The sequence below is a fragment of the Dromaius novaehollandiae genome, chromosome 1 (genome assembly GCF_036370855.1).
Source record: "Dromaius novaehollandiae isolate bDroNov1 chromosome 1, bDroNov1.hap1, whole genome shotgun sequence".
In the NCBI taxonomy this organism is placed as follows: domain Eukaryota; kingdom Metazoa; phylum Chordata; class Aves; order Casuariiformes; family Dromaiidae; genus Dromaius; species Dromaius novaehollandiae.
In genome coordinates, this window is record NC_088098.1 from 103,428,720 (window position 1) to 103,455,391 (window position 26,672).

Here is a 26,672-nt window from a genome sequence, read left to right on the forward strand (position 1 = left end):
AAGTTGCAGTTTAAAAAATCACCGCTGACATCTGCCTTGCCAGACGCCTGTGCGTGGCAGAGGCGTGCTGCTGGCGGAGCCCTCCCGCCACTGGGGAGCTCCGAAAGGAAGGAAAACCCCGGGGAGCCAGGGACAGCCTGCGCCTGGCCGCGCCGGTGGGGCGGCCCTGGGCAGGGCGGGTGGCAGGCCCCAAGGGCGGCCGTGGGGCGGCGTCACGCACGCCCCGCGAGGAAGCTGTGGGCGGCCTGTGGTGACTTATGAGGGCGAGGGCCCCGCGCGCCACCCGGCCTTTCCCCGAGCGCTGCGGCCCAGCATCAGCCTCCCCACGCCGGGCCCCGTGGCGCGCCGCTGAGGCCGTGGGCACACGGGAGGCCAGCGCTCGCTGCCGGGGTGGCAGCGGCAGGTACCCCGCGCCCCTGGGGCGCCCTCCTCCAGGCAGGGCAGGCAGCAGGAGGGGGCAGCCTGGGGAGGCCCAAGGGGAGATCGCCACTCGCCCTTTCCCTCCAGCGGCGCCGGGGCAGGAGCGGGCAGGAAGTGGGGGGCAGCAGCGGTGGCGGCCCTCGGTGCCGGGGGGCCGGTGCCCTGCTGGTTGCCTGAGGGCGCGCCGCTCTGCTTTGCCGCCCCAGGAGCTGCGCGAGCATGGCGCGCCGCCCTGAGCCTGGGCTGCCGCTGTCCGGACCGGCGCTGAAGAGGTGGCTCTGGCTCGGGCTCCTCGTGTTTCGCCTCGTCAGTCTCGGTAAGGAGAAACGTCGGCGCCCGACGGGGCAGCGCACGGACCGGGGCAGGCAGCAGGTCGGCTTCTTCCGCCGAGGCCGAAATTGGGCCGGGTTGGAGGTTGAGCCTCCGCGCAGCAGGGCCGTTTCTGGAGGGGAAGCCTCTGCTCTCGCCTCCCTGGGCTGGGGGCGAAGGGGTCCCCCTGGCTGGGGCGCGAGGAGGGCAGGTGACCCGCCGGCCTCGGGAGGCTTGGGATGGGTTTCCTCGGCTGCATGAAACGCTCACCTTGAAACAGCACAAAACTGGCTCCAAGAGCTGGGATTTGTTACGGATGCAAAACTGGTTGTGCCTATTGGCGGTTTTAGTGTTTCTTTGTAGCTAATGATACTCTGGAGCAAACCCGGGGTGAGCTGAGGCTTTGATTAAAAATCAAGTCGCGCAAAATTAGAAGTTCTTCGTGCTGATGTTGTGAGACCGGGAGATACATGATGCTCCCCACTGAGTTTCACTTTTTCAGTCTCAGAACCCTAAAACACAAGTTGGAGCATTTAACAGGGACTGAATCGCAGAGCTCGCCCGCAAGGAAAGCAGCCACCCAGACCGCCTCTCCTGAGATCCTTTCCCTCCAACCTTCCCTCACCTCTGTGCTTGCAAAGCACACACCAAACACACGGATAATTTTTGCACAGACTGCATGTGTAAATAATCCATCCATGCGCAAAATGGTTTCTCAGTATTTTAAGAGATTGCATGATATTATTGATGTAGTAACGGGCACATGTTATTTGCCAGTCACATATAATTTTTTTTAAAAAAAGGATTCTGATTCCAAGACCGAAGATGGGCAATATTTGGGTATACAGTCTGATGTAGGATGATATCCAGTACTATAAATAGGAGTGTGATATTATTAGAAAACTAGGAGTTTTGGTAGTTACCATTCTTTTTTACATGGTTTGCTAAGGAACTGACAGTTTACCATACTTCCTAGCTGTCTGTCCATTTCTTAGGCCCCTGCTCATAACTTTTGGATCTGCTGCACAAATTTGACAGAGGTAGACTCTGTCAAAGCTATGGGGTCTGTGCATGTTGCATGGAAACGGCTAGCTAGCAAGCAGCCCAGAGTGAGCTCCAGAAGAGCCACAGCCCGCGCTGCCAGGCGGGGGCTGCAAGGAGCATGGTGGCCCTGAGGGCTCGGGAATCGGCTGGCAGAGGCCATTGGGTTGGGAGACACAAGGCATGTAGGCCAGCAGGGTTGGGTAATCCTGTCGCTGAGAGGTCTGACTTTTCTAAATGTGGCTGATTGTAAAAATTCCAGGGTTTAATGTTGCAAGAGGTAGGGGGAAGCTATTTTAAAGAATAATATCAGTTTCTGGGGCATAGGAGTTAAATTCTTCCCCAGTCTACGAGCCTGTGGAAGTTCTGGTGCCCCAGCAGCCAGGTTGCTTGGCCAACTAATAACAACAACAGCAGGACAGGGCGTTTTCTTTCTCCCTCTGTACATGCACTTAGACATCATGCTACCTTTCTCGTCAAAACTAGGCATTCCCACATTAGTGACCTGTACGATACATGGTGCATATGGTACCCATGTAGGAGCAGTGTTAAAAGCTTTTTATGTTAAAAGCTTGCAGATGATGCCTTCCCTAGGTCGTCCACAGGGACCACAGACACCTCCTTCTGACCTCATCGTGGCAAAACGGTGAAACCCTGGAAGTCAGTCCTGGCCTTGACAGTGACTTCCCAAGTGTTGTTAAGCAAGTCCCCAAGTCTTCAGTTTATTTGTTTTCAAAAGTGACCCCATGCTCATGCTCACATCAGGGCACAGCTGAAGTGAGCACCTAAAGCCTGTGGCTGCTCTTACATCCTCCCAGGGTTCAGCCCAGGTGTCCTGGTGCTTGCACACCTTCATGCTGTAGCTCCAAAAGGTCGAATAGTTTATTAGGATGACAGCAGGCACTCTCTGCATACCATGTGCAAGTAAAATAGTAACACGGGGAATGTCAGGCTGAATTTTGTCATCATAGGGAGTAAAGGGCATTAAAGGTAGTGGGGGGGGGTAATTAAAAGGATGATTTGAAGACTATATTGTGTAGGAAATTGTGTAAGCCCAAACTATGCAGCTATGTTTGTTTCCCCTTAATTTTGCTGCCCTAGGGTTCATCTGAGGTGACCCACCGAGATGTTAGTGTGACTTAGAGCAGTTTCTGAGATGACATCTGCTGCTGGAGACACTGATGTGCATGAACACCCTACTGTCTCAGCAGAGTGGATAAGTGGCAGAACAGCCTTGATTATGGGAAAAAAAACCCTCTTATTTATTTACAGGCGGTTAGGGTCTGAATACATTGCCAGTATCCCGTGTGGGCTTGTTTTTCTCCTGCTGTGGTACCTCCACACCTACCTACTAATTTCAGGATCACCATGGTCTCAGTCACAGTGGCTTGTACCAGTGCCTTTGCAGTTGTTATACTAGGAAAGTGTTGCTAATGTCACTCAGTATGATTTTTCCCTGTCCTGTGTGCAAATGTGGAGCAGGCAATGACTGCAGGGACCCAACGGTCCCTGTTTTATGTCGACGGAAGGTTCCTTTTAGGCCTTCTACAGTCTTTGCATCCGACTGGAGACCATCCATTCCTCTGTTTGTTCCCAGTCATGAAATTTTTGGGAAGTTTTGAGGAAAATCCCTATAGAGTTTCTGAGTTATTGGAGGGTGGGGGGGAAATATCCACTTCCCTCAGCACTGAAAAAGCATGTTTGCTCACAAGTACCTTGCTCTGGGAATCCCCTCTCACACATTACTGCCAATGAAGGGCTCAGGGCAGAGCTAGCTTTCGGAAAGGGACAAAGTCTCGAGGTTATAAAAAATTACCTGCTTCTTAGGCACCCACAAATACTGAAGTAACTAGCAATGAGATTTAGGTGATTTGTGGCTAACTTCTGTGCCAGCTCCAGCATGGGCTGTGTCTAGGGCAGACTGTATGACAGAGATGGCAGAAATTTCTCCTGAGGTACCAGATTTACCCACTTGATCAGTGGATGCAAATTGAGTTTTTTCAGATGAGTTTCTGTCTCCTCCCTTTCCAGATATGCAGAAAAGAAATGCTTTTGGTTAAAAAGTAACAGCAGCAGAACTAAGAAGGAACTCCTTATTCTCTCTGTCTGTCTATCCAGAGCGAAACCCGCTGCCCAGCCTCTCTGGAGAAATAGAAACCTACCTAAAGACTATTGCTTTTTCTTACAGACTGTTTTACTTTTCCTGTTTTTTTCATGAAAGATTTCTTTAAAAAACCCATAAAATTAAAACATATGCAAGCTAAATTCTTACACAATCAAAGTGTATGTGCGTGCATAAAGTGTTTGTAAATGCTTCTTTCACCCCCATTGTTTCCGTTTTCCAGAACGCACCCAAATAGCTCCGGTGAGCTCACATTACTCTGAGGCCAATAACTTTTTTGCATTTCTTGGATCACTGACACATTCGTAACCTTTTTGCAATACCAGCATCAGACATTCTTGCATTTTAACATGCAAAGTTTTGGGCTGAATTTTAAACACTGTGGTGGGCTATTAGCAGAAGTTGCTGCCTTGTACGCCCTCACACCTTTCCTGCTTGTTGCTACCTCAGTTCTGAGTTACAAGTGTGGTTTCATGGCATAATTAATCTGGCATAAATGAAGGCTGCCACCACTGGGGTTATCCCACTACCTTCCTTTTGACGGCTTAGTTTTCTGTTGAGTCAGTGCGTTGAACCAAGCCAGCCAGCCAGCAAGGAAAGCGAGTGAGCGCCTGTCAGGTGCCAGGAAGACCCCCCCCAGCTCCTCAGCGGCAGTCTGCTTTTACACCAGACTTCGTGTACCATGAAACTGCATCCTGAGGGGCACAGGCAGACAGCGCAGCAGAGGTGGCCAAACAGTTCATTGCCCTTGAAAGGTGCAGTCCTGCTCCTCCTGCCTCTGCTTCCAGCTGCAAGATCTTCCCCTTGTTTGCACTAGTCATAGCACTCACCTGCTCCTTGGATGAGCTAATTCAACTCCCAGCTTAGGGGATTCCTTTTTCCTTTGTTTTACACCCACAAAGCAGTGGGTAGAACCAGCTTCTGGAGAGATCTGCAAGGAAAGCAAAGGGAACATATAAGCTGGAAGGGAAAGGGGAGCCTCTTTTTGTGTGAGGAAGCTGTGAGATCAGTGAAGTTTGTCATCTAACTGTCAGGCTGGAGGAGAATTTCCATATTCAGAGAAATTCTTCTTCCTTCTTAACACGTTTCCCACTCCAAGCACTGCATGCATGCAGATGCGGTATTTTCTTGAGGTGGCGAGGCGAATGTGTAGAATGCAGTCAAGTCTGTTTGCTTCGCAAAAGGAGGTTTTTTCTGTTTTTAAATATAGGAACTTTATGTTTAATTGTAGCTTTTCTATCCTCTTGGAGGGACATCACTATCAAGAGTTTCAGGAGCTCATTGGAGAACATGTAAATCTTTCCCAGCGTGGAAATGCCACAACCTTGCTTCTGCTTTTTCACTGTTATGCTTTTAAAATATCATTGGTCCCAGGGGACTCCCTGGCTGAAAATAAAAGTGCTGACTGCTGGGTAGTTCTGGCATCTCTAGCTCTACTGCACTCAAAATACATTCACTTTTTGGTGAGTCCACACTGCTACCGTATCACATGAAAAGTTAGAAAAGACTGTTTAGGCAAGTTCCTTTACGCACTACTGCCTTCTCTGGTGTGGTTTTTAAATGCCTGACAGACAAGGATTTCATCCCTGCTCTCAGGAAAGTGCTTCAGTCTAAATAGATCTCACCATTAGACACTGCTTCCTATCAGCTGAGGGTGTCCCTTCCCCACGCTAGCCTGACCTGCGATGCTCCCAGCTATTATCTGCAGTGCCACAAGCGGTCCGTGCCCAAGTCTCTGTCATTTCACTCCATCTCTGGTCTTGGTAGCTTTCAGAAACCTCTGGACTGCTTTGTTCTCCTTTCGTGATTCATCCTTCAGCTTATTACCATTTGCCATGCTGCACTTCTATATAGCGTTGTTTAATCTTTCCTCCAGCCAGTCCTCCAGCTGCAGGGTTATGGTCAAGCTTGTCGACTGCAGAGCTTTAGCGAGCTAGTGCCAGAGCAGGGACTGAGCTGTTTTCAGAACAGGATAATGGCAGGCAGGCTTGTAGCTTTGTTAGCTGTGCTGGTAAATATTGCTATTACTGTAGGCAAGTCACTTAGATGCAAAAAAAAAAAAAAAAAAAAAAAAAAAGTAATTTTGTAATTCTGCGTGGGCTAATGTGGAAGGTATGATAGCTGATTCTCCTGGTTGCTGGGCACTTTCGCCTTCTATGAGCTCCAAAAGGGGGTTGACCACCTGTGGAGCAGATGAGGCAGCAAGAGTTCACAAACACTTAGGAAAACTTGGGCCTTAAGCAGCGGGGAGGGTCTCAGCTTCCCCAGCTATACTGTAAGGAGAGCAGTGGCAGTGGTACTGAGGGAATTAGGAAAATGATGTGAGAACGTCTTCAGCTCAGAGATAAATACAGAGGAAGTACAGAATGATCCAGTCAGCATGGGACAAAATCTTCAGGGGAAAAAATTAACATATTTATTTTTGTCTCTGTGTGCCACCCTCCCTCCCAAAGGCCTGTCTCACACAATTGCCACATCTAGGTTCTGCCCCAAAAGAGCCAGTGTTAGGAAGCTCTTCGTGGCAGGAACCAAAATATGCAAATCCTCTGAGGGCATCTAGATTTAGATTTGAGTTCTGAGTGAACGTCCCCATCCTCCCACCTTCGTCCTTTTTTATTTTGGCTGGGCTCACCCACTCCCGGTGCTGGGAACAGAGAATGGGGAAGGCTCAGAAAGAGTGTTCCTCCTTTCCCAATCTCAAAAATGCCCTTCTGTTCCCATCCCTGATGGCCCTGCTGACATGCACCCTCCTCCTGGGGCTGCCATCCACGCAGAGGGGTCCACAGCAAAGGGGAAGGTAGGTGGAAATGTCCCCCTTCCCTGCCCCAAGTGCTTTGGCCTCTTGGCTCCAGCTCCCCACTTGGCAGTGACATCTCGGTTCATGCCGAGGTGAGAAATTTGCCAACTGGCTTGTGATGTTAAGCGTTGCGATCTTACTCGTCTGACAAAGCAAGCAGGCTGGACATACCCAGGTGGTGGGCTTGTCCCGGTGCAGGGCCCTCGTGACTCAGGAAGCAGAAGATTCGTATCTCAAGAAATACCGAAACGCGTCCTGGGCGCAGCGGCAGGGAGGGGTGGTGGCTGGCTGGAGCTGCCACCGAGCTGCTGCAGGTCCCTTCACCAGAGTACTTCAGATTCCCTCTCATGTCCTTAGCTGCTAATTACAGATCCTGGAAGTTTTTGTGATTAACCGAGTTTCCTTTTCCCTAAAGCTGGGTTTTTGACAGAGCAGTGACTCAGTAGCAGCTCTTGCTTTCATTCCCTCCCCAGGTTGGTTGCCTTGCTGGCCCTAGCGGCGTAAAGATGATCAACCACGGGCATGGAATCTAGTTCGTGGTGAGCAGCAATTAAGACTCGGAAAAATGCAGTGTTTTGTCTGTAACCTGCAAGTGAAGCAGCAGTCGGAGGGAGGGTTTAAATAGGATCTGACAGGAGTAGTGAGTCTCTTAAGAAACTGGGCCCACATCTGACACCAACATATGTTGAGAGTGCTGTGTGAATCTCTCTAAAATGAGTGTTAACTACAGTACATTACTTCTTATCCAAACAAGTTAAGGGAGACAAATAAGGCTGATACTTTTTATTTCTCATCATTATGGTCCTGAGCTAACACACAGCTGGAAGAAACGGAGTTAGCGCCCACCCCCAGAGACATGGTATCATTTTGTCTGTAGACTCAGGAAGATATCCTTTGCTTTTCACAGCTGCTTCATGTTTTCAAGGATTTCTTTGCATTTCTTTGCATGTAAAACAAAACTGCATTAAAACAGAATGAAGGCTGTTAAAGGAGCCAGACAAAAAGTCCCAAAATATTATGGGGTTATTGCATTTGTTGCCAAACCAAGCAGTATAAGCTGGACAAGTCATGGTTAATGTTTTGCTTAAAAGGAATGTGAAAATCTTGAGATAGGAGGCTCACAAAGTGAGGCAGCGCACCTTAAACTGCTGCCCTGTGAGGAGCCTGGTGCCCTGGCGCTGCTGCCCTCAGCAGGGCGCCCTCGGGCTACAGCTCTAAAGCAAGCAGGGCCGAACTTGAAAAAACCTGTTCAAGCCGTTTTTCTACCCCGGTCCTGCCATGTCATCATTGTAATATTGGGTTAATTAATCAGTTAATTGCTGCAGGCATGTTTGTCTAGTCTGGGCATGTATGAGGAGCTGAGACTGAAGGGAATTGCCGCCAGATGAGATGCGGAGCTGTTTTTCTTTAGGAAGCCTTCCCTTCACCTCTTCTCTTTCACCACATTTGGGATGAGTAAGTGAACCTGACCAGCAAAGAGTTCACCGCGACAGGAGCTAACCAAATCTGGTTTGCAGCTGCTCTGCTTTATCAGGGCAGCAGGGAGCAGCTGAAGGATAGCAGCAGGCCTGCAATTCCTGACAGAAAGCTTGTGCTAGGGGTTGTGCAAGGTGAAAGGACCGCTCCTCCTTTTTCCGTGCGCTCAGACCTCCCTTTGCATACCTCCCTGCATGCCGAAGTAAAGTCCAGAGAGAAAGCTCCTGGGTTTCCCATGCACTCATGCCCGGGTTAATACTCGGTCACAGGCACTTCAAAGAGGTCTGCCAGCTAGGCCTGCCAGCGCTCGCTTCTCCCTGTCCGTATGCGGTCTTTCTCACTCCACTGGACCTTTACAGTCAAACACAGTGGAAGGCAGTAATTTTATGCGCTGCTGAAATGTCGCAGTGGCTCCATGTAGAAACTATCTGAGCATCTTATGGGGTCTTTTCTGTGATCAACATATTCATAAGAATTAGTCACAACACAGATTTAGCTTAAATATAAAGCATTTCTTCAAGGACAGCAGAAGCCACATGCTGAATTTTAAATCTGTGAAAAGCTTTGGGAGAATCTGATTCCTCGCTGGTAAAATCACCTGGGACAAAGGAAAGACTAGTGGGGAGTCTCTAGTTCTTCAAAGACCCAGCTTTTCAAAATTAAAAAATTTTTTAAACTGATTATCTGCCCTGCTTGGAAATCCTCACAAATTTCCTGTAAGTTTGGTTTGGGGGAAATGTGCTACCGAGAAAATGACAGGCCTGAACTTGAGAATTACCTTGAGACTAGCAGGCCGCCCGGCTGCGTTTCCCCGTGCCAAACCCCGGGGACGGCTGCTGGGACAAAGCCGCACCTTTGCGAGACCTTACCCTCGGCCAGCCGGCCCCGTTAAAAGGGAATCCTTGCCTCATGGGCACAGTGTGCGCCCCCTCCCAGCACTGCCGCCGGTCGTGCTCTCCATCCAACACGTGGCCCTCACGCAGGTGCAGGGCGGGGAAGGTGCCCGCTGCAGTGGGAGCCCCGTGTGTGCCATTTGGGACAAAGTCAGTTTTGGTGCTAAACTAAGAGTGGAAAGACAGGCTACTGTTGCAAGGATGTATAGGGCAGCTGGCGGAGAAAAACAACGCGAGGCTGTTTTGACCCTCCCCATTTTGGAGGGCCGGTTCACAACTGTGCTCGGTTTGTGGTGTAAAAACCTGACAATTTGCCTCAGAGCTTTTTGCAGAACTGTTAGTCAAAAAAGTGTGCAGATCCGCTGTCTTATGTGCTGCTTACACAGAGGAGTCAAAGGACTTCAGGCTCAACAAGAAGGATCTTCTTTTCCTGTGTTTTGCCACAAGGGTTTAGTGTGAAGAGAGGTAGCGCAAGGTAAGAGAGAAGAGTGGCAAAGCAGATCAGAAGGACAGAGAAATGGGGGACAGAGGGGAGAGCGAATGGCACTGGGCTTTCCATTCACCAGGAATTAATTGAAGGTTTCTCACAGTTTGACGCTGCTTCTCTAAAGCATTGTATGATCTTTTACTGCCAGGTCAGTCAAATGTCTTCGCCATGCCTTTGTCCCAGAGACGGTCAGCTCCCCAATACTATTTGGCTGTGGGTGCTGCTCTGGAAAACCAAGCTCTCTGCGGCTTTGGGAATTTCTAAAATTGGGTGGGCAAGGGATAAAGGAAATAGGGATCTTTGTTAAAAGATAAGGGCTCAACAGCTTTCCTACTTTTCCTGGCAGCAGGTTCTGGCTCTCAGGGCAAGCCAGAAAGGATGCTTTTTCTCTGAACTCACCTTTCTGCTCTTAATTAGCCCTGCTCTGTGGGGCATTTGCAGCATGGGAATAGTTTGAATGAAACGTGTTTTTCTGCCTAGGGAGAAGAATGTCAGCCTTTGCAATGGTTCGGTGTTGTCACACGTTGCAGGGCTCCAGTGAAGTAGCCACCATTAGTGCGTATCAAGTGATCAAGTGGACTTCACTGGGGGTGGGAAGAGGAGGTAACATTTTTTCTAGAAGAGTCATTAAAAATTGTTTCCATGGTGGATACCTCCCCCACAGCTTGATTACAGACAGCATTCAGCACAGAAATGGGACAGAACTCAATTTTCATTTTTGCTTTGCAGTTCACCTTTAAAGTGAAAGGGGACTTTTGCGGGGCTGAATGACTCTTCATGGACTCCGGTTCCTTCAGGCTTGCAGCATTCAGGTTGCAGTTTCAAGGGTGCAGAGCCTTTTAAGGGTAGATGTGACATAAGCAGGAGTTTCCAGCCCATGCACATGTACTGCCGAAGAGGTTTTTGTTCTCCTTTTGGCTGCAAAGGAGACTCTTAGGGGCAAGGCACGGAGAACCTCATGCAACTCATGATGCGATGTCACCCTGACATTTACAGTACGCCTACTCTTCCTCTATCACTGCAAAAGCAAATAGAAAACATGTATTTGACTGCGGTATTGTTGCCAGGGTCCACAAACCCAGTTTCCCTGGCTGCTGTTGGAAGTCTCTCCAGCCATGGTAAGAGCTGAACTGAGAGGATGTGCAAAGAGGTGGCTGAGAAAAAACAAATGTTCACAAACACACATACATGCGCAAGAGCATGCAGACACACAGGAGGAGGAACTTCAAGAAACACAGTTTAAAGTGGGCTGCTTTTAAAGCAAGCAGAAGGAAATGCTTTTTCACACAGTATGTAATCTAACTGTGGACTTCATTGTCACAGGATGTTGTGGAAGCCAAAAATATACGTGTGTTCCAAAAGGGGCAAGACCCATTCGTGAAAGATAGGCTTATCAGCAGTGGTTAAATTGCCAGTCTCAAGAAATCCCTAAATGCCTGCTTGCCGAAGGCTGGCAGGGTATGGCAGTTCTTATCCTGCGTAGGGTGTAACAACCATTTTTCTACTATTCTACTATTGGTTGCTGGCTGACACAGGTCAGTGGGCTGAGTGGGCTCCTGATCTGCCCCAGTTTGGTTGATCTTCATCTGTTAAGCCTTTTATAAGAGGAAGTACAGCTAGTAAGAAAAAAAAAATTGTATCCGCGTCTATCGGCTCTTTCCCCTTTGGAAGACCAATGAAATGCCTGAGGGAAGGACAGAGAGTTAAATGACAAGTTGTTCATTTAATTATGTATCAAATTTTAGTTAATTAATATAAAAACAATGTTGCCAGGACCTCTCCAGTATTTTTCAGTGTTTCCTACCAATTTGATATAAAGCATACAGGTGGGGCAGGGATAGGTGTGCCTCAGGGGATGGGGTGATGCTGATTTCAGGTTCAATCTCAGGCACTCTGTCTGGCCTCGTGACTGCTGAACTTCATCTAGCAGCCCATGATGCTGTCCCAAGAACAAGTGTCTGTTTGGTTCCCTCCAGCACCCGCAGCTGGAGGACTGCAATGCACTTCACAGGCGGCAGCCTGGGACACAGGTCCGTATGCTGCAGGAGTCCTGCTGCCTGCTATTTGACTGCATCCCAAGGGTCTGCAAGTCACTGCTTAGCAAATGAGCCTGGCAGGTGACAGGCTTCTGGCTGTTTTGAACAGTTCAGCTGAATCTGGATGTCACAGCATCCCAGTCGCACTCTGGGAGCTCCTCTCTGTGCACATGTATGCGGTGGCTGCCCCGTACTGCATAAAAATAACGCGTGTTCCAGCATCAGGCAGGTTTTACCGGCGGGTGGGTGCCACTCGCCTTTGCCAAAAGTTCAGTTCACACTTAAGGCTGAGACTTTGCGTGGGATCTCGCATCCACTGAAGGTCAGCATCGCGCTCTGCACATCAGTAATATCCTCCCTGTTCAGGGCTCTCCCACTGTCTCTCTCAGACACATTCCTTATCATCTGTTCTGCAGGGAAGGAGAAGGGAATTTGAATCTTCTCCTTTTTGAGCCCAGTTGTTTGCTTATTTTTCTGCTTTTTGTCAATGAAGTGCAAGAGACTTGTAACCTCCCGCTCTGTCAGTACTGTGTCTCTGTTCCAGCAAAGCCAGGGGCTCCTCTCTGGGCTCCCCCTGGACTCCCCTCTCCCTACCCCTGCAAGAGCCTACCCACTGAGAAGAGGAAGGAGGGTGGGAAAGTCATTTTGATCACGGGAACAGCGTGCAAAGAAGTCATAATGTGAAGCAAGGGGATTGCTGCTAACCTGGGCAAAGCTGTAACTAATTTCCTCCTTGCAAGAGCCCCTACTTGATACTGTAGGATAATGCCTGTATCCTGAGGTATGACACCAGCACGTGTCCTGGGCAGGAGTTCTGGGAAGTCTTTGCTAGCTTGCAAAAGATCCCAAGGGAGGACCAGGGGCCTTAGATTCCTTTTAGCTAGGCTGGGCAAAATTGTTCTGTCTGGAGGCTGATGAAACCATGGCTCTAGCTTTTGTTTACTATTGTAGGATTGCATCTGACTTCAGGGATTTTGGAAGTTTCTTTTCCTTTACATAAAAACAATATTCCACTGTCGCCCTGTTTGGGGTGCAGAAAATACAACAAAAGATGATACGGGCTTTCCTAACATTGAGTTCTAAAAAGGGAGCACAGAGGAGATGTTTAGACACTAGCAGTTTGTGCAGTGTACATTATTCTCCTTTCAGATGACTATCATGGCAATTCTTTACTCTGAGCTGCATTTTTTTAAGGTGCCAGCAAAATTTCTTTTCAGGCAGGTGACCCTCCTGCCTTTGCCTTCGGTAGTCCATGCATGCTGAAATCCTTGTGTGCCTGCTAGCTTGGAATTATAAGCGGGACTGCAAAATCACAGAAAAGGTATTGCCAAGGTAGGCTCCCCTCCATACGGAGCTGGAACTGTAAACTAGTCTGTGGATACAGGGATGAGCAGATGCAGACAAGAGCTGAAATAGGTGAGTTCTCTGCAGAAGATCCTGGTACAAGGATATACCACCATCTCACTGCCTTCATTTGCTCCCTCTTAGGCTACGCGGTGGAGAAAAAAGTGGCCAAAGGCAAAGTGGGGGAAAAAGTTGGCCTGCCTTGTTGTCATGAAATACCCAGCGTAGAAAGCCTACGTAATTACCGGGTCTACTGGCAGAAGAACACCACGGAGGTAGTGCTTGCTTACGCAGAGGGGAAGAAGATCTCAGAAAATGAACGGTATGACAATCGGACCGAGCTCAACAGCAGGAATCTCACCCTGTGGATCTCTCCCGTGGAAATAGTGGACAATGGCCCCTACCAGTGTGTAGTTCAGCATCTCAAATTTGCGCAGAACTCAGTTGTACCCCGCATCGTGTGTGATGAGTCTGTGACCCTCTTCGTTACAGGTAGGTGGGTTGCCTCCCATCATCTGAGGCTTTCCAGTGACAGTCTCTGGAGATAAGGGACACTTCTACAAGCTTAGTTTATAGTGTAGCAGACAGACCTCATTTTCATCAGGAAGCCCGAAAGACAGCCAGAAGGCGTGTGAAGTCCCCTTTATCTCCCTTCCATCAGCCTCTTCCATCATCTTTCCGAAGTTACCTCAGGTACTGAAAATTCGCATGTTGTCTCCCACCACCAGCCCCCCCATCTTCCCCTGGGTGACTCCCTCTTTGGTAATGGCCTGTCCTGGGATACCTCTCCCAGGTACCATGGCTGGTCTGTACCCTGGGCCACCTCTGCCCCCTGCTGTCTTTTGGGTAAAGCTAAGACCAGTCCCTGGGTGCAAGGGGAATGTTTCCCAAACCAAAGGAGGAATGGGCTGGTACTGCTTCCCCGCAGCCACAGCAGTGCCCCCGGCCTATGTCAAACCCCAGAGGGGCCAAGGATATTCTGGGTGACTGGCAGGTTGCAAAACAGCTCCAGAGCCTAAGGTCCAGGTTAGCTGGAGCTTTGAGGCTTTTTACCTGAAGAAACAATGTAAGTCCCTTTGCTCAAAACGAATCTGAATCTTTTCTTGGAGGCTAGAAAAAGTTCCGTTGACATTATTTTCCATTTGCTTGACTATCTTTGTGGTGGTTGGTTTCAATCAAAAGCAGAGATACTGGTAACTTTTATATATATATTTGTACATACATTTACATTTATGTGTACATATTTCAGCGCAAATACCTTTAGCAGTGAAGAGTTTCAGAAATGTTCTAGAAAAGCCAGTGAATAAGCATCCCTCATCTTGAATGAGATTCATAACAAAAAAACCCAAGTTCCTGAGGTTTGGCCATTGTCTGCCTACCTGGAGAAATATAGGGTATATGTGCAAGGACACAAGTTCACTGATTCTTCCAGTGATTAGAAAAAAGGGAGCTGTATTGCCAGAACCATCTCCAGCCATGGAGGTAAATGTTGCTGAGGGTTGAAGAGTTAACTGCATGAGAAATGTGAAATGACAGATCTCCATCCTTTCCTCTTCCAATTTCTTCCCTTTCAGACATCTCTGTGCTCTAACAGGCCCAGTGTAATAATTGTGGTAGACTTTTCCTCCCTTTGGAAAACAAGGATCAATTAATGTGGGGCTCAGCAAAGGGAAAGCTTCCTTCGCTTTCCACTCTTGCAGTCCAGCTGCCCCAGGAGAAGCTGGGAGTTGTTACCCCTGGTGACTGTTCAGTGCAGTGACTTTGCAGACTGCATGTCAAATCAATATTGCTCAGCAGACAATTACTCACTAGTTTAGACTGTGAGTTCACAATCCTTAAGCCATGAAAGACCATGCTCCAACTTCAGGGGGCCATTTCCCCTTCCCCATTACCCTGCCCATGTACATGGGCCATTCACCTTGTGTAGACCCTCACAGTCCTGCGGTCAGATGGTGAGTCAGACCGGGAGCTATTCCAGGTAAAAGTTTAGCTGCTCCAAAAAGGGTTGTGTCGCAGTGAGACCAGTAAACTGCTGCAGCTCTCTGTGTGGCCTCACTGCAGTTGGGGATGACACTGGACTGGGGGGAGCAGTGAACTTGAAGCTGATGGGGGTGGGAGGGAGACAGGGAGGATCTGGTCCCTTTGGAGCAGTGGTGTTGGTGTGACTTAGAAACTGCACACATAGCTGCTTCTCCTGACCTGCACCTCTCTTGCTAAAGCTGTGGACCTAAAGAGATTTTTCCAGTGTGAGAGCTGCCTTAAATATTTCCTGTGCCATCCCTTGCCTCCTCCTCACTCTAGGCGGTCCTTGCAACCCGTGGGCCTCCTCACTTGCACCAACACAACTGTTCAGAGCCACGCAGTGAACCAGGTCATGAATGGGATCCAGGCTAACAATACCACCTTTCTCCTTCTTCACTCAGACCAATTTTCTCATCTGCTTCACCATGAAGCCTCACATATGCTTGCACCAATATATCTGAAAGGGAGGGAAGGCATGGAACAAGTAGCGGGGGTGGGAAACACGCTTTGGCACTGAGAAAAATGTGTGGTTAAAACATGGCCTGTATTCTTTAGGGGAGGATCCATTTATTGCAACATATTTTTGCAGTGAGTAGTACAACTGGGTCTTGCTCTCAGCTGGGCCTTCTGGAGGGACTGTCATACAGAAAATGTAATTTGGTCTCTTGCTGCCTGTCCTGGCTGAGAGGCCAACATCTGACTCACCTCTATTCCTGCCAGAGATGGGGCCTCTGTGAGCCCATGACTGGGAAGGGTCTAAAGAGGGAGGGGAAAAGGAAATTGTTCATCACTGCATGTAATACAAATTTTTATTCTGCCAGTTCATATTCAGTCCTGTATTTTTCCTACTTGTTTTGTAACTCCTTCCTTCACAAACTGCTGTAGGTAGAGAGAAAAAGCGGTACTCGAAAGATAGGATCATGAAATCTGTGGCCCCTGGGATACTGACCAGACAGGTAAGGAAGTGAGGGCCAACACCATATCCAGTGGAGGCTATGGGAAGAATGCTAAGGCACCAGAAGGGCCATGCAGATTACAATAGCTTGAGTAACAGGGAAAACACCTGGGGGGGCATGGTCTTCGCTTTGACCATGGGTGACTAGGACTGCAGCTTTCTGTGTTATCTGGCAGAATGGTAACTAAAGTTCTTTCTTGCTTCAGCTGACTTCAGTGAGCCCAGCATAACAACAGAAGTAGTACGCACTAGTTCTTGTGAATCATATGAGGTGGTGGTAAGATGTTCTTCTCATGGAGGTTTCCCCAAACCTAAAATCTCTGGAGTCCTCAACAACGTGTCCATGGTGTGGAATGCCACCTGGGTGTCTGAGTCCAGCATCAGCCCATACAACGTCACTGGCAACCTGTGGCTCAACGTGACTGAAGACATCAGCCTCACTTGCTCCATTGAGTATAATGGCTTTGCCAAGTCTACTAGCTTGCTTCTGAGTAGGTTTTTACTTACTTATACTTTGCTGCAGAAATATTTTGTGGAACTTGCTGAGGTACCCCTCTGAGGAAGTGGCAGATTTTGTGTATCTATTCATGCGGGGATGGCCTAACCAGCCCACTTATGAGCTGCACACCAAAATATTTCAATGGCTGTAAGACAGCAGGGGTGGGAAAGTAGAGTTATGACAGTGTCTGATAAGCAGAAGATGGCCCTGGCTTCCTGCTGCTTCATTGTGAGTCATGACAGGTTGGGCTGACTGAGCAGCTGGATCTCATCATGGTCTGGTGGTGTCAGCCTCAGTGTTCCCCAAGGTGGGATTCCCATCATCCAGTGCCCATCTGTACCAGCACAGTCCTGCTGCCACTTGTGTGACACAGACCTGGCATTTGAATGGACGGGCTTGAGAAATGTGTGTGCCTCAAAAGCCACATGTTACACTTAAAAAGAATTTCCTCATTTAACAAACTGGCACGTTTGCTCCTGCTTCAGTGTCAGAAACTGCCAGCTGGGGTCTGGAGGAAATTCTGCTTCCATACATGTATTTAATACTGGGGCTAACTCGTATGGATAAAATTTACATCACTGTGCTTGGCTTAAAAGTGATAAAATAATAGATAAGCCTGTGCTTTGGAAAGCTTAAGGGACGAGAGGAAACAGCATGAAGCAAGGCAGCACACTATGGTCCAGATGTTTTGTGGTAGAAAGGAATCTGAAAGAAATTTCTTAAAGCCAGAAATATTTCTTTTTAATATTGTTACCAAAAAAGTCTCTTAAAATATGTCTTTGGGTCTCATGTTTTGACTGCAGAGATATGGACATTTTCAAGGGAAGCTAGAGAATGCAAGAACTATTTTTCCTAGGGAATTGTACCTTATTCATCTAGGTACTTTATTCATCAAACAATCTTACCAAAATCAAAGAGACTTGTGAGGAAAGGTGCCATTCAGCTCCAGGAAGAATGCCAGAAACTAGTGCTTGATGAATATTGCTTATTGCTGGATGTAGTGCATAACCTCCCTAGAGATGGTAATGGAAAAATCTTAAGAATTTTGTACAACACAGAAAAAGAGACCAGCAAAAAAAGTAATAACAATAACACACTGTTGTCACACAAATTCTCAGAGGAGGGTGGAATCAACAGTGACAACAGCAGTCACAGAGCCCCCACCTTTTAATATTTAAGATATGCAACCACTTCCACTTCAGTATGATTGAAATGGTTTTCAAAACGAGTCTTTTCTGAACGGAGAGCTCCAGACTACAGCCTCTGGTAAGCATAGGAGACAAAGCTAATGCTTAAAGTTGTGAGGGAAACCACACAGTGGGGTCATGTGGGATCAGATTGTAGAGGGTCTCAGGCTAGTGTCTTAGAAGCTGAATGCTGCTTAATTGTGCCAGCTGCAATGATGAAAATCTGAAGACCTATGAGCATGTATCAAGTCTGTCCTCCTGCTGAGTTGGGGTTGCCCTGAACTGTACAAGAATGGCCCATTATCTATTCTAATTTCCTAGTGGCAGAATGGCTGCCTTCAATGATGAAAGGCCCAAGGATCCAGATCCGCTGAAGCTCAGCTCTGCCCCAACACTCTTTTGCTGTCATGCAGAGAATGACACCTCCAGTCTATTTAATGCATCTTATCTCCTGTCACCTGTGAATTTAGAGGAACAAATTAGGCATAAAACTGCCTAAAACAGCAAGAAAACCTCTGAGAATGGAAACTTTCTACATATGGGCTCAGAGTTTTCCACCAAGCCTAACCAGTTTCTTTGAAAAGAGTTTATGTATTTTTTTTTAGATATTGCCTATCTCCATCCTTTTCTGGACAGACATCCAGCATTCAGGACTCTGTGGTGTGTTAAAAATTTCAGCACATAACAAATGTAGGGGAATGGAAGGGCCTTTACAGCTTAGGTGCTAGCTTTGTCTGCTTTTTTATTGGATAAGTATATTTTCAGGCTGAATATCTGAGTTGGAAGTTGGCCAGAACCACCAAGATTCACATACCTGCTCTTACATGAAAGTGCCAGTATGATGTGGGGCCCTTCAGTTATGTTTTATTTCTTCTCTGTCAGAAAAAAGAAGAGCCTGTGTTCCCCCTACACCTCCATCTTATAATGTCATTACTGCTTCAAGCATCATCATTATCGTCTTCCTTTTGGCTGTCACCTTAGCAGCAAAATTCCTCCCAAGGCATGGTAAGTATAGCTCCTTTTTCAAAAAACAGTCTCTCTCTGCTTGTGGAGAAACTCTGTAAAATACCTTTTGTAGAAACTGCACTGACACACTAGATATTTTTGTACCTTCTTCTCATTTCCTTTTTTTCTATGCGGCATCTACTGTCACAAAATTTAAGACCAACTCTGGACTTTCCTACATTTTTATGTGCAAGCGGCACCAGGGTTCAGGTTTGAGACTCAAGGAGCGATTGGGAGTTTTGTCAGCAAATTGCAATAGTCCCAAAGAACAGGGGTAAACAGAGATAGAGAGATACACAAAGGTCCACTTTTATGTTTTAAAGTGCTTGAAAATGCAAAGAATTTTGGTCATAATAGATACAGCTGAGGACTGACAGTTTCAAAATGGGAACTCTCTATGCACCCTACTTGGACAATTCCTCAGAAAAGTCACAGGGCCAAGTTACAAAAATATATCATGCTAAGGCCACAGAAAGGACTTGAGCATAGCAACACCTCACTTTTAGGGGAACTTGTCACCTACTAGGATCTCAGTCAGGAGAGATGGATTTGCCTTCTTTGTGGAACCCACAAGGGCACAGGCGGACTGCCCTGTCCCACTCTGTGAAGTGTTCAGTAACTCTAGATGTGTCCAGGAGTCCTTCAATGGCACTCAGGCATCTCATGGTTAGGTGGCAGCTTAGGGTTTGGTTTTTTTTTTTTTTTTTTTTTTTTTTTTTTTTTTTTGTGGCTCTAAATCTCATCCGTTGCTCCTAATCACATCTAGGCTAACCTAGCCAGAAAGCCCCTAGAGATGTGGGTAGACATCTAATGGAACTATACAGGCAGTGAGGCATCCAGCCAGTACTGGAAGTCAACAGCAATCAGTGTCCCATCTGCACCCTTTTAGTAGCTTTGAAAAGCAGCCCTGGAGAAAGATAGCAAACCTTGCAACACTTTATAAATATCACCCAATGAAGTGCTGTCAGGTCACAGGGGAAGTGAAGTTTGGAATCAAGAATCCCACACTGAGAATGGTCTATGTTAGCTCCATTTAAACCAAAAGCCACGAGTCTGAGTATCTTAGCTCATCACAGTAGCACTGGTATCCCCCTTTAGAAAGAGGTAATTTGTTAGGCAGCAGGGACTCAGTTCACTTAGGGACACTTGTGAGTTTGTCATACTTGTGTCTTCTGCTATCTCTATTTCAGTTTTAAGCAGGGTCACTCACAAGTGAGAAGCATGGAGGTGGTGGTGTTTTCCTTCTCCCCTCCTCACCCACCACACTTCTATAAAAACCAGTGTGGCCACTGAGTTGGGCTGGGCTCTTTTTCTTCTGTGCTAAAGCACAAAGAAAGGAAGTTTCTGGAAGGCAGTGACCCTCTCTTAGCTACATCTGTGCAGCACCCCATTTTCTACTCATGTTTTTCCATGACACCAGTGTTGGTTCTCCCATCCTGTTCTCTGGGGCTATGGTGATGGGAAAGTAGTAACCAGGTTGAAAACAAGCAAATCACAACTGAACCCAGCCTATACTGTTAGCTGTGTGGACACTGAACTTCTAACTAAGGGAGAGAATGAACTGAAGTCCAAAGATTTGGCTCTAAATAAATACAGGCGGGAAAGTAACAGGTTCCCTACCAGTAAAGTAGTAAGATTCTGGAGCATTCTGAGATGGTCTTTTGTACAGAAAATCAAATTACCTCTAAGAGAGGTGTAAAAAGCATTGTAGCACCAATGTGGTACAACGAGATTACCTGAAGTAGCAAGGGGGGCTTGGCTGCATAACCTGGAATTTCTGTCTCAGTTCCATATTCCTAACACACACAGGGAGCAGATTTGCTGAGTCAGATGGTGTTATTTTGCACAGTCACTTTTCAGACTAGACCCAAGCTGTGAAAAACTGAAGCTGGCATTTCAGACCAGCTTCCCAGTTTGAACAGTTGTTACACCTCAGTGCTGCTATGCATTACCACCTGTCTGGGAAGGGAAACATCCGTCATGAGGCTGCTTCCTGCTGGTGTTACTACAGCTCACCTTCCAAGAGATACTGTGGGAGCTCAGAACAGGTCTGAGAGTGCCTCTGTTGCTCTGACATAGGGAAATCTGGACTGGGAGCTACCTTAATGCTAAGAGTTTAGTTTCTTAGTTTAAACAGCCATACTTCAAGGAGCTGAAGTATGGGATGGAAGAATAGAAAGAAAGAGCAAAATGGAAATAAGGGTTCTCAGATGCATGATTGTGGTGGTGACCGAAACAGGTAGGTGCTTTGGTGAGGTTCACACTACTTCCTTTGAGGAGCTCATAGCCTAACTTGTTTATCTTTGAAGTAACTTAAGAATGGAAAATCTCCAGATTTTTTTTTTCTTTTTCTGGATCTTTCTTTAATTAATCTAACACAAAGGACCAAGATTAGAGGTAGTATAAGGAATATACTTTATGAATGTTGTGAAGTTTCTGCAAGCATGTTGTGAAGTTTCTGCAAGCAAAACTTGCCATAGCAGGGCAGAGAGACTCAGTTTGATTTATAAAAACATGTCATTCATAGATGCTGAAATACTAAAGGGACCTGTTTTATCTTAACTTCTTTTAAAGCATAGAAAGAGTTTGTTGGTTCTTTATACTAAGGCTCATGTTCTTCCACTCATTTGGCATGTAAATTGCATTTAGTGACACGTAACTTTTACCATTTCTTCCCTTCTGACCTTGTCTTAGCATTTGTTGTCCTGTCTTTGTGCCAGGCTGTGGTCCCAGCTCTGTGCTAATAAGCATGTTTTATGCACATGACACTGTATAGATATCATATACTTCATAGTGCTTTCTATCAGGTCAGGCTATTGCTATGGGGTAGCTATATTCAGAGGCACTGCAAGGGTAAGTCCTGACAAGAAAAAAAATGGAAGTATCTAGCCCTGAAAGATTTCTTTGTATCTAGTCTCTTATGATGAGTTCTTTTCTCCTTCCTCCCCACTCTGAATTATACTCTACTTTGTTGAAGAAGGCATTTGGATCCAGCACTTTTACGTATTCTGGATTTCCAGGTATTAATGAGGGATTTTGTCTTCCAGTCTGTTCTCAATGTTGTATGCCTCAAGATTCAGAGGAAGAAGATGTGAAAGAAAGTATGAAGACCGCTGAACTCTCTAAAGTGACATCTGAAACGTCATCTGTATGACCAGACCACATTCGCAGGTAGTTTTCTTCACCATTCTTCTCTTGGCACATAGATTCTCAAATATTATTAGATTCTTATGCAAGGCTAGCTCACAAAATTATGTATGTTCTTTAGGGTCAAAGCCGTAGGGACCTATTGCAAACTCAGAGACATGGTGTTTCCCAGCCAGGAGCTGGAGGAATGATGCTCCTGTTGTTTGTGGGGCATTGCATTGTTTTGATTCTGTATGATTTTTAGAAATGAATCTCATAAAAAATGTTAGAGGACTTGACTTCCTGCGCTGTTGAGCAGCTTTCTTCCATGAATGGGACCTGCATGCAAGTTTTCATGGCATTCATTTCCTTAATTAGCATCACCTTTCAGGGACTAAATGGGGATGCAGAGAGAGAGAGAGAGGAGAAAGAAAGACTATTTGATGGATTTGACTATGTCTCTTCTAATATTGCGTAAAGAAGCTGGTTAACATCAGAGAGGTGGGTTTCTAGCAAGGTCATCCCATCCCATCCCGTCAGGATTTGCAGTGACATTCCCTGCCACTGCCCTTGTGCTCATTTTATGGGCCTCCGATTTAAGAACTGGCAGTCTTTTAGTTCCTGTCCTGTTGGATTCATAAATGAGTAGCTTGTAACTTGCAGGTCCTACAAGTGGCTTCCCCCCACCAGAGGTTATTTCCAGGGAATGGCCTGTGAGCCATGTGCCTAATCTGATGAATAAAGATGGAGACATCAGTGCTCACGGAAACTAAGAAGGATTGACCAAATGGTGGTGAGGGAGAGATGAAGAAAGAGAGAACAACTCCAGCTTTCCAAATAAGATTGTAAATGCCAGTCCATTTCTGAGGTATCTCCATTCCCTTCAGCAGCTGGAGGAGTGGAAGGAGAAGGAAAAGTTTCCCATCTAAGGCTTGCCCAAGAAACACTCCAATGTTTTAAGAGAGGTTATTTTTGATATGATATGTTTTGAAGGATGGTATAGCAACTGCTGGCTTACCATGGGTTTATGACTACAAAACATTGTATTAATTTTGGCTTGAAAGCTCAGCTGTGTCCAGGGTTGTGTCCTCCAAAAAGACATTTTTCAAGTCAAGAGGTTGAAGAAAAGATCATCAGTTAATTGTTAGTACTGATATTATTATCCAGGTGACTGTATTTCCTGCTCTCACCACAGCATGCTGAGTTGCCGGGGGATACATTATGGTAGCAGCTGTAGAGTCCTAGAAGTCATGAATTTCTCAAGCTATGTGTTGTAGTAATCTAAAGGCTTGAAATTCTTGAGACTGAAAGAAGGGGAAAATATTCAGGCCACTTTTCTCATTTCCAAACCTGACCACCCACTCATATTTTCCTCTGGGGAAGGCCCTGTCTGGAACAGATACTAAAAACTTGGTTAGCATGAATTCTTGGGGGTTTTGTGAGTACTGCTCCCTGGTGGGAGTTCACCTACTGAATAAATCCATTCTGCTGCATTTCTTTTTCTTATAAAAGTTTGCCCTTTTTTTTTCTTTTTTTTTTTTTTTTTTTTTTTTTTTTTTTTTTTTTTTTTTGTAAATTGCTGGTGTTTCCTAGCTCCAGGGCCTGGGATGGTTGTTATCTGTGAACAGAGATAGAAGCTGTGCATTAGAAAAGCATATTGCTTCCTTAGTGGCTGATTGTAATCTCATAACAGTGTGATGCATTGAGCCATGTCCTATTGCTGCTTAAATAGGGTAGCATGTTCATTAGTCATCCTTGCTTCACAGCGGAAGGGCATCTTCTGTGTGCTCCAAAGGCTCTCCCAGTAAGCAAGTGTTGAGCCAGTCTGTAACTCTTGGCAGCGCCTGTCTCGAGCTGTCTAGCTCTGAACAGGCATGCAGCACCTTGTTTGTCTTTATTGTAATAGGAGCCCTCTTGTGGACGGTAGTAGGTGATCCCTGTTTGTCTCTGCATCATTCTCACTTACCTTTAGGATTAAGAAGGGAAAAAAAAATAAAAGCTTTCCTTTGTGTCCCCTTAGGTTTCCTATCCTGTATATTCTACAGTGCAGTCCCCCCTGTTCTCTACAGCAATGCTTATTCCAGTGACCCTTTGGCTCTCTGAAAGGGGATGACAGCAGGAAGAAAAATCTGCTCAAGAAGACTGACAAGATTATCTTGTGTGAATGAACAGAAAAGCCCACCTATGCTACAGAAGCTGTGGGGTGGTCACATTACAATGCAGTCGCTGGAACTGCATCCCGAAGGATGCTCCATATTCCTACAGCAGCGTACAAGAAGAATGTTGTCAACATTGCACTGCTCCAGTATACCAATTCCAGGGTTTGGGATACTTTGGCTTTGATGCTACCTCTGTGAAAATCAGGGGGCCTGCAGAGCTCTAGCAGATAGCCCATGTCCACCTCCCCCTTTAGTAACATGGAGCTGGCCTTTGGGAGACACCCAAAACTCAATGCAGACTCTCAAAGCAGGCTGTGCCTCCATGCTGTAACTGGGAGCAGCTAAAACTCCTTTTATATTCAGCCTAGTACTGATAGCTGCCGGTACTGTTCTTTGTGCTGGAGGAGTTTGGATTCGGATTTGACCATTACAGATATGTGTCTCTTCTCCCCTATAGAGGCAATATAATGCAGCCACTTTTTAGGAAAAAGCATCTCAAGGTGGCAATATAAGCCTCACACTTATTTGCAGTGCTGTGATACTTTTTTTATGATACATACTGACAGCACAGCTAACTAATGTTGCTTGTCTACAGAGGTGGCAGAAGTTCTCGTAACCTTTCTCTCCTGAAAGGATAGCCTTGCCAACCCAGGTACTGAGATGTGCTCCTCCAATAACTTACTCAGAGATGCAGGAGCACAGCTGACACAGTCCAACCCACTGGTGATGGTGCATGTGAGCGTATGCACGTGCGTGCGCGTACAATTACACAAGCTTTTATATGCGTTTCTTCTGATCCGCACTTGTAAAGCCCCATAACACTCGGCGGTTATCTTACATGTATCTAATATAATGAAATGTAACTCAGGGCCTTGCTTTATAGGTCTCATAAGTCTGCTTTTGTTTGTACATTTGTCTAGAAATATGTTAGGGTTGGTTCTCCAGCTTTTTGAGTCTCTCATAGCAACACACAGTTACTTTGCTTTGAATGCTGCTGTCTGTCAGTGTTCTCTGTACCCAGTCAGGACTTGAAGGAAGCTCCCTGCAGGATGCTAACATTGGCTAAGACTCAGCTGATCTGGGTGATATTCTTGCCTACTGTGTAGGAAAAAAATGGTTTCTCATTTTGAGGGGAAAAGAGGAAAAAAAACCAAGCCCCAACAAGCTTCCTGAGCAACCATACATATTAACCTAATTCAACCCTTCCCTGAGTATGACGGAGTTGCTGCCTTTTTCTTTTGCTCTGAGCTGCTGCAAGCTGTATCCATTCCCTTACTGCTTCAGCCAGTCTGTACTGCAGCTACTGCTAGGGATGGCACAGAAGCAGCACCTTATCATATGTGACTGTACACAGTTAGCAGGGCAGACAAAAGTCTGAAAACACCATGCCATCCTCTTTGTGGGATGTTGTGTTGCTTGAGTTTACCTTACTAGGGCACAGCAAAGACATATTCCAGTCACTTCAGTTTTTTTTTTCCTAGCAAGTATGTATTGAGACAGCAATTGCTTCAGAAAACAGGAGCACTAAAAGCAGTTTATGGGGTTCAGCTGTGAGAGGCTAAGGGATCAGGAAAAGTCACTAGTGAAAAATAAGACAGACACTGCTCCCTTTCTAGTCCTGCAGTCATGCTGCCTCATCAGCTATTTTTACTGCTTTCCCACTGTATGAAATGAAGTGAAAACCTAAAAACATTCTTACTGGGGGCTTTTTGACAGAGAAAGAAAGTAAGGTTGCTACCGGACCACCAATGAGCATCACAGGGGTGACACTCTCTGCACCTGTGCATTCTGGTTGCAAACAGGACAGAGGTGGCCAAGAAAGCAGTGCTAGCCAAAGGCAGCTTGACCTTATTGCAGGACTTGGTATACAGGCTGCCAGGAAAATGGTGTCTCATGCGTTTCATACCTTTCCTTTTCTTTCAATCTCTGCTTGTTCTTTCCAGCACAAACTACCAGCTTCTTGCATGCTGAATACCCTTTCTTGCATTTAATTAGCTCATTTTCAACATTGTGCTTTCTTGCCTGCTATAACTACGACACATTTCCACCATACCAACCATCCTGCAGCTCTGACAGTTGTGCACGCACAGCGCTTTTCTTCTGACCATCCCATGCTTGACTTCTGCTCCTGACTGCCGACTGCACAAACTTCTAGAGAATGGTTCGTCTTCTGCACACTGCCAAACCTTTCTACATCACCACAGACTCCTATGACACTTTAAATAACTCCTCCTAAAGTAAACCAAAAATTTCACACTGACAACTATGTCTAGCATCAATTTGTTTTTATTTACTTGGGGGGCAGGTTGGTTTTTGTTTTTTTGTTTTTATTTTTTTTTCTTAAGCACTTATAGTATGAATCATGTTTTCCATTACCTTATGCTATTTTCAGTGAATTGCACACAAATGGTTTCCATGAGACCTGTCCAGCTTAGTATCTGGGTCTTTGTACCAGGTGACCTGCTCTCAGTTTATTGCAAGTATTTTGTATATAACATTTTTCCTGGTATTTCTCCTTTAATTGTATTGAAAGTTAAATGGTAAACTTTGTATCCTTTCCTCAGTAATAAAAGATGTCTGTTCTAAGTGCTGGGAAGTGGTAGAGCCTCTCAATTATTCACATGAGCCTCAGCTACCATTTCACAGCCACTAAAGAGTAGACTGCGTAACGTCAAGGTAGGTGGTGGAACCGGCTAACAAAACTGTGTTACAGTAGCTAGAGCTGGGCTCAAGACCCAGCCCTGTTTGGTGCGCTCAACAGCAAGGACAAAATAGCACTCAAGTACCAGACTTG

At 46.4% G+C, this 26,672-nt stretch overlaps 1 protein-coding gene across 1 annotated transcript; it reads left to right on the forward strand.

The window, feature by feature from the left end:
- The first annotated feature begins 206 nt into the window (after positions 1-206).
- LOC112979270 (T-lymphocyte activation antigen CD80) lies at positions 207-26,468 on the forward strand. Its single transcript, XM_026093296.2, has 6 exons — positions 207-736; positions 13,070-13,417; positions 16,109-16,393; positions 18,471-18,593; positions 21,641-21,764; positions 23,740-26,468. The coding sequence occupies exons 1-5, from the start codon at positions 640-642 to the stop codon at positions 21,745-21,747; spliced, it is 960 nt and encodes a 319-aa protein (XP_025949081.2). The 5' UTR covers positions 207-639; the 3' UTR covers positions 21,748-21,764; positions 23,740-26,468.
- Positions 26,469-26,672: the final 204 nt, after the last annotated feature.

What these genes read in the sequence shown, in the direction of transcription:
- LOC112979270 (XM_026093296.2), top strand. Translation starts at nt 640, where the DNA reads ATGGCGCGCCGCCCTGAGCCTGGGCTGCCGCTGTCCGGACCGGCGCTG. An exon ending in GTTTCGCCTCGTCAGTCTCG is followed by an intron (nt 737 to 13,069) that starts GTAAGGAGAAAC and finishes GCTCCCTCTTAG; the next exon opens with GCTACGCGGTGGAGAAAAAA. An exon ending in AAAATTCCTCCCAAGGCATG is followed by an intron (nt 18,594 to 21,640) that starts GTAAGTATAGCT and finishes TTTGTCTTCCAG; the next exon opens with TCTGTTCTCAATGTTGTATG.